General features: G+C 26.5%; 1 protein-coding gene across 1 annotated transcript in view; it reads left to right on the top strand.

The window, feature by feature from the left end:
* Window positions 1–7,500, top strand: part of LOC100211344 (conserved oligomeric Golgi complex subunit 2) — a 39,215-nt gene that overhangs the window by 28,130 nt on the left and 3,585 nt on the right. Inside the window, exons 11-14 of the mRNA XM_065806002.1 lie at window positions 1,001–1,060; window positions 2,171–2,246; window positions 2,392–2,537; window positions 3,095–3,228. Of these exons, the coding sequence (XP_065662074.1) occupies window positions 1,001–1,060; window positions 2,171–2,246; window positions 2,392–2,537; window positions 3,095–3,228 (416 nt within the window). The remainder of the gene's footprint in view (window positions 1–1,000; window positions 1,061–2,170; window positions 2,247–2,391; window positions 2,538–3,094; window positions 3,229–7,500) is intronic.

The following is a 7,500-nucleotide window of genomic DNA, read 5'->3' as shown; positions in this document are numbered from 1 at the left end:
ATGAAGTTCTTCTCTGATTGGAATAAATAAAGTTTATCTCTTAATGCTTATTTTTTATGTTTGTAATGATTTTAATATAGCTTTTGTGCTTTCACATTGCCAATTAATAAGCTATTCATTAATTATTAACAAGAAACTTCTTGTAGAATATGAAAATAAGAAAAGTCACTTATTACGTTACGTCTTTTTGAAGATCTTTCTTTAAAGAATCCCCTGATGCTATCAAAATCCCCTGACACTATCAATACATCTTTTTTAAAGCAGTCAATATAAAGAGTAATCACAAGGAAAAAAAGATTTTTATAAATTTAAAAATTTAATTGAAGAGTCAGATAAACTACCCATAAATGCAGAAAATAACCTAACAAAATTTTTTTTGAAAGAATCTTACAACAAAAAGATATGAAACTCTGTCAAACTAAACAAAAGGAGATTAAGGAATTGCAATCAATTCACTGTTTAAATTTTAAAGCATAATTTTTTTTCAACATAAATTAGTTGTTATGAGTTTAAATAATTTAGTTAAATTTGTTTTTATTTTAATCACTGTAATTATTTCTATTAGAGGAGCGTGTAATATGGAACATTTTAAGTTCCCAGGTAGGGTAAAGTTCCCAGGTAAAAAAACACTTTTTTGTTCAGGTAGGGTAAAGTTTTGTAAATGACAAGTTTTCTGACCATCAATTTTTTTAATTTATGTTAATCTAATTAGGCAGCTTACATTTTGACATTTTTTGTTTTTTTTTGACTATCATTAAAAAAATTAATTTCTGTAAAGTCGTGGAATTTATAATTTAATGGAATTATATAATTTATAAGGTTTTCTTTTTCTAAGTTCTAAAATAGTTTTGGAAATGATGAAACAAATGTCCTAGAAAATCTTGGAAAGTACTGGATTTTTAATTTTTTTTATGTAGTGGGAACCTTGTAACTATTGTAACAGGTGCATAATTTATTTTTGTATATTGATGTATATTGTTGTTTTTTTTATATACAAAAGAACAGCTCACTTGAAAATCTGTGTACTTTACTTGGTGATGTTAACTGCATCATTCTCAAGGTAAATTTTTTATTGATGTAAAGATTATAGACAATTTTTCGCAACATATGACAAAAAATTAAAACTTAAAAGGGCAAATAATTACTTTAAATAATTATTTTTGTTTGGTATTTTGCCATCAGAGGTGTTACCTTCTATTTTGCCATCAGATACCTTGTACAGGGTGGTAGGGTGTGCAAGGTATTACCTTGCACAGGGCCACCCTGTACAAGGTAATACCTTGTACAGGGTGGCCAATGGTCCTTGAAAACCTGGAAAAGTCCCAAAAAAACACTATTTTTAACAATAATTCCTGTAAGTCCTAGAAATTTTTTTTCTGCAATAGCTCAATATTTTGTTATGATGCTTTTATCTTCTACCGAGTTGTTATTAATTTTGCATAGATTTATACTGAATTTAAAAAAGTACGTAAGCTCTGATGCAGGAGAGGGGTCTGCAAATGCCGTATATGAGATTGAGGGCAGGGGTCAATTATAGAAGTATTACAAAAAAATTATTTTCAATGCAAAAAAAGTTTAGTTTAATGATATTGTCAGTATTATCAACATCTACTAATTGTTTAGTTATTTTTAATTTTCATTTTTTTTTTCATTTTTTTTTTTCTTCTTAATTAATAAAAAGATCAATATATTTTTAAAAAATCCAAAATTTTCGTTGAAAAGATCTGGAAATATCCTGAAATTTTGAATTAGCTATTATCTGACCACCCTGTTTTACTTTGCCATTAAAGGAATTACTTTTTATTTTGCCGTCAGATGTGTTACCTTGTAATTTGCCATCAGAGGTGTAACCTTGTATTATTTTTTATACAATTTTTGAAAATTAATATATGTTATAAAACACTTTTTTATATATGATACATGATAACATGATACAGAATAAATGGGGAGATAAAGATATTTGGAATAAATGGGGGAGGTAAAGATATTATCAACTCTGTAATTAGGAAGATATAGATCCAAAAATTATTTCAAGTCTAACCATTTAAAAACAACTTTAATTTAAATGTTTAAAGTAGTACTTGTGTTTTTTTATTTCTGTGTTAATACTGTAGACATTAATATGTTTTTTATTAGATTGCATTAAAATCTTTTTTTATATATATAAAAGATTAAGGAATATTTCACAGAAGTTATTTTGAAAAAAATACTTGAAGATGGACCTTTAGATGCTACTATTTATCAAGGTACATTTATTTTTAATCAAGTTTATTATTTTATCTTTTGAATCTTAAAAGTTTTAGCTTTGTTCTTTACAAATTTTTTACTTTTATTCGTAATGTAATAATTTATATTTGCTTTTCATTCTTTCTCTTGCAATCTTTGTTTTAGATGCTATCAATGAGAGTTGTGAGTTTTTATCTACACAGCTTACATCATTGAGCAATCAGCTTGTTTCTTTATTAACACATCAGATAAATTTGCAGTTAGATAGTGTAAAGAATGTCCCAAGATTGTATAGACGTACAAACAAAGAGGTTTTTTACAGTTTGTTAATATTTATTTGATGCTAATATATATTTCTTTATTACATTAGTGATGTCAAAATTTCTCAATTCTCCATTACAGTAAATTTTACTTGACTTATCATATATTGTTCATCATCATCATTGTCATCGTAATCATCATTATCATCATCGCCATCATTTTAACTTTGATGATTTCACAATTAAACACTCAACTTTTAAAGTACTAAAGATCTTATGCATCTTAATTTTTGTTCCAACAGAAATAAAAAAAGACATTTTATTTAATCCCAAGTTGTTTTAAGTAGTATTAATAAATAGAATAAATAGTTCTACTCATCATTGATCTTGTTTTAAATAATGGGCAAAGCACTGGCATATGGTACCCTTCAAATAAAAATTTAAGACAATATGCGCTAAATTTTTTTGTTTTTTTTAAACTTTTTTATTTTTATAAATGCTAAAAAAATTTTCACATTGTTATTGTAATCGTAACACATTTAATAATTACAAACCTTTAGTGGCGTCAAAAAATTTTAACTTTGTTTTTATTTTCAAAATTTACTCAGCCTCCAAGTGAACCATCAAAGTATGTGTTGAATGCAATGATACCATTGAACAAGTTTGCATCAAATGCAACTATGTTATCAGAAAACCAAAGATATGGTATTTTGTCTTCTTCGCTTGGAAACTTATCAGAAAGGTAGTAATGCTTTAAATTAAAAAAAAAAACCTTTTTTGAAATTAAAAATTGGTTTGATTTTATTGTTAATATTTTTGAAAGAAAGTGTATCAAATTATGGGTTTATTATTACCACTAGCGATTGCAATCCTGAAATCCTGGGATTGTCTAATATCTAAATAACATAAATTTATGATATATATATATATATTATCTATAATATATAAATAACAACAGTTTATGTGCCTCAATAAAATAATTTAAAAATAGTATAAAGTTGCATAAAATGTTGGATTTTCAGTTGTACAATAAAAAAAGTTATCAAAAAGGTTTGATTTAGAGAAGAAAAAAAAGTGAAAACTTTTGCAATATGCCATGTTGGTTAGTTATTCTGTTCTGTTTTGTAATTTTGTAGAATAAACTTTATTCAAACTGAAAAAAAAAATGCGTTTCTTATAAGTTAGACTCTTAAAGTAAAAAAAATTAAAGAACCATGGCATATGTGTATTTTACAATTAAAAGTACTCAGCTGTTTGGATATTGCCAAAAAAAAATTGCAGAGGTGGTTCAACAAAAGAACTTCATATCACACCGACTTCACATTATGTAAAGGTTGAAAGTCTGACCCAACCTAATATTACAGAAGAAAGTAAATCAGATTAACCACCAAAAAAGAAATCTAAACTACTAACAGAATACTTTTCCGAATTTATGAAAGATAAAAAGATAAAACACTTCATGATACACTTGCTCGCCTAACGGCATTTGATGGGCTTTCATTTAATGCGATTTGTTCTTTAACAGATTTACGTGTCACTCTAACTGCATGGTATTCAGAAATCTACTATTTTCATAAACACACTTCGTAATCATGTACTAGAGTACAGCAAAAAAAAATTAGATTTGGTGCAGTTCATCAAATTTAAGCACGTAAGAAAATTGTATTTGGGGTAGGAGAGAAATTTTCTTTTTTATTTGACAAAATGATGTTCTTAATAAAAAGAAAGAATTCAATGCAAATCAGCCAGATTTTGAAAATGAATTTTCTGACAGTGATTTATCCGAGAATGAGGAATTTGAGGAAGATTTACTGGGCTACAATTAAAAAAATGTAAGACCTGAAATTGAACTAAATTAATTTCATTATGGGCCAGTAATTAAAAAAATATGCAAATTGATACTACTATTTGTTATCACCTATCAAGAGCGACATCTTACAAAATATATTGAGGCTCAGTTTAAAAAACAACTGTCTTTAATAATGCCTTCTGTTAATGCTTAAACTATTTTACAAAGTAAAAAACTGTATATAAAAATCATTAATTGATATTATACTTAGTCTAAGATAGTTCTATTGCTCAGTCACATGATGAAGTGACAATATTATCAGAGATTATTACAACTTAAGTATTTATTAAAGCAATGGTTGAAGTACTTTTGTATTAAAGAGGAACTTGGTAGTGTTATTAAAGAAAGACATTCACCAATGCAACCAGATAGACATGAGACATTGCTATCAAAAGTTTAAAATGAAATGACACTACTTAAAAAGGGTGGTACATGTGGCAGTTATTTAAAAAGAGCTTATTTCTAATGACCTTGAAACCAACAAGTGTCAAGGTTGACTGCTGGGTTGTTCAATACCAAAATTCGTAATCATCGGACAATGAAACTTTGAACGCATTGTGCTTCTTTGAGTCACATTTCAAAGCACATAAAACATAATATATTTCCTTATTTCTAACATAATTTCTTAACATTAAAATGTTAAATTAACATGTTTTTTCTCTCATGCATGTAACAATGTAAACTGCCTTCATTTAATAAATATATTTTTGGTTTAAAATATACTGTTTTTATTCTGTTTAATACTATGTAGATGTTATACTATTTTTCAATCCCGGGATCAATCCTGGGATCCCTGAATTTATGTTTTTTAATCCTGGGATTGAAAATGACCTCTGGGATTGCAATTCTTAATTAACATATGCGTCTAATATTCAATTTAACAAAAAAAAAATTCTTAATTTGAAATTCAAGAGGAAAATTTTAATTATTAAAATGATCAGTTAAATTAATTTAATTTAATAATTTGTTATTATTTTATTTATTTTTAATTATTTAATTTATTTATTTTATAAATTTTTTAACTAGTTGTTTTAAAACAGGTTGTTTCAAAAGTTGAAAGTGGAAACTGAGTTAAAAAATAATAATCTTCAAATTTTGAAAATTGAAACAAAAGACAATACTGATGCAAATCAACATACAGAAATAAACAGCTAGTAAAAGCCACAGAGAATAAAAGTTTGCCGAAGAATTGCAAAAGGAAAAAATTTATTAATAAAGAAACTAATGATAATACATAATATTAAAAAACAAGTGCTCCTCTCCTGACTACAAAAATGATCAGTCTATTGAATTAAATATGTGTTATCATGGTAAGAGGGTCAGGAATTAGTTCATTCACTTTGTTATGAAATGACACAAATTACTCTAGGTGTACTCAACTGTCAACTCAAGTATCAGTTGAATGTTTATTCAGTTCTTTAGGATTCGTAGCAAGTCTACTCAAAATTAGACTCGATGAAAAGCATGTTTTTTCAACTATTTTAAAATAAAAAATCACTTTTTTTCTTTATGTACTACCAAATTGTTTAATTGTCAATGCTGTCATATAATTATAAACTTTAACTTTGCTAATTATGTTGTGTACTATTTAAGTTTTGGAATTGTTTTTTCTCTCACATATTTCTTAATTAACAAATTACATTAATAACTAAGTTTTAGCTGTACTTTGAATTGTTACTTGTTACCATTTACTATTTCTCTATATTTTAAATTTTTCTAAGTTACTTAAAAATGTTATTAGAGTAAGGTTCTTTAATATAAGCATTACTTATTTAATCCACTTTGGGTAAAAAAAAAGGGTTCTGGAATCCCTTGTTTTAATTTAGGTTCACAACCCCAGAAGTGATGTTCTAGAACTCCTGAGGAGTTCCAAACCCTTTTTTACATGAAAAGTTGCAGAACCTTTTTTCAGAACTCCAGTTTAAAGAGTTCTCAGTTTTTAAAATCCCTTTTGCAATAAGGATTCTAGAACCCATTGTCCAGAACTCCTTATCGACAGGGTTCCAGAATCCCTGGGTTCTAAAGCCCCGATATCAGGTTGGGGTTTTAGTCCCTGGTTATTTAAAAAAATAACAAATGGTAATAAAAAAAACAATCATGTTTACATAATTATAAATGGTCTAAAGGTATAACAATAAAATAGCCAACCTAAAGTAACCAACCTAATGTAACCAAGTTTACATTATATGAAATAAGCAAGACCTAATCTTCTTTTATAATTTTTTTACTTATTAAACTCTTTTGATTAGACCTATTTTGATTTGTTGGTTAAAATTAAAAAAATGTAAAACTTTTACAACTTGATACATAATTAAAAACTGACAAAACAATGATGGTTAAGTTGAAACTTTAAAACTTTAGAAAAATTCTTAAATATTTAAATAATAGTGTGGATGATATTAAGGTTATATCTAACAACAAGCAAAAAATATACTTGTTTAAAACTGCTTCATTATTATTAACAAAATTAAAAAAGGTAAAATCTAATAAAAGATATGTTTAAATTTGTTTAAAATTTTTTACCTTCAAGATTGAAAGTGAAAGCCTGCATCTCAGTATTGTGGCTACATAATATATGTAGACCACACATTTAATCAAAAGTATTTTTTTATGACATTTTAGTCCTAACACAATAGATAAATGCAGTTTTTTTTGCTAAATACAAAAAAAATTTGTACAGTGTTCATTTGAGAAAAAGACGCTCATTTTGGACATCTGTGATTTTTCCATCGTAAATTCATCAATTCATAAACTTCACTAACTTGTAACCTTTTAGGGCAATTATTCTGTTAAATGTAGATGGTACACGATTAACTTTTTCTGGATATTTCTGTAATTCCGGATATTTTCTTAACTTTTAGTGTTCCCGGATAACCAAAATGTTTTACATACATACAAGTTTAAGTATATTCTTTTGTAAGATATTTTTTTTTTAAGCTTTCTCACTCATTGCTCATGTAAAATTAGGTAAACTTTGAAAAAAAACTTAAAAGAAACTCAGCTAAAAGCAAAATTAGGAGGAAAATAAGGGAAAGTATATTCCGGATTTTTTCTGGAGACTTTACCGAAACAATTTTACAGATTATTAAAATATGACCTGGATGATCTATGATGGTAACACACTATAATAAAACAACCACAAATTACTTAGATGTATGTGATACC

This window comes from Hydra vulgaris, chromosome 09 (assembly GCF_038396675.1).
Source record: "Hydra vulgaris chromosome 09, alternate assembly HydraT2T_AEP".
Taxonomy (NCBI): domain Eukaryota; kingdom Metazoa; phylum Cnidaria; class Hydrozoa; order Anthoathecata; family Hydridae; genus Hydra; species Hydra vulgaris.
The sequence above is the reverse complement of the archived record's forward strand: the minus strand, read 5'-3'. Positions and strand labels throughout refer to the sequence as shown.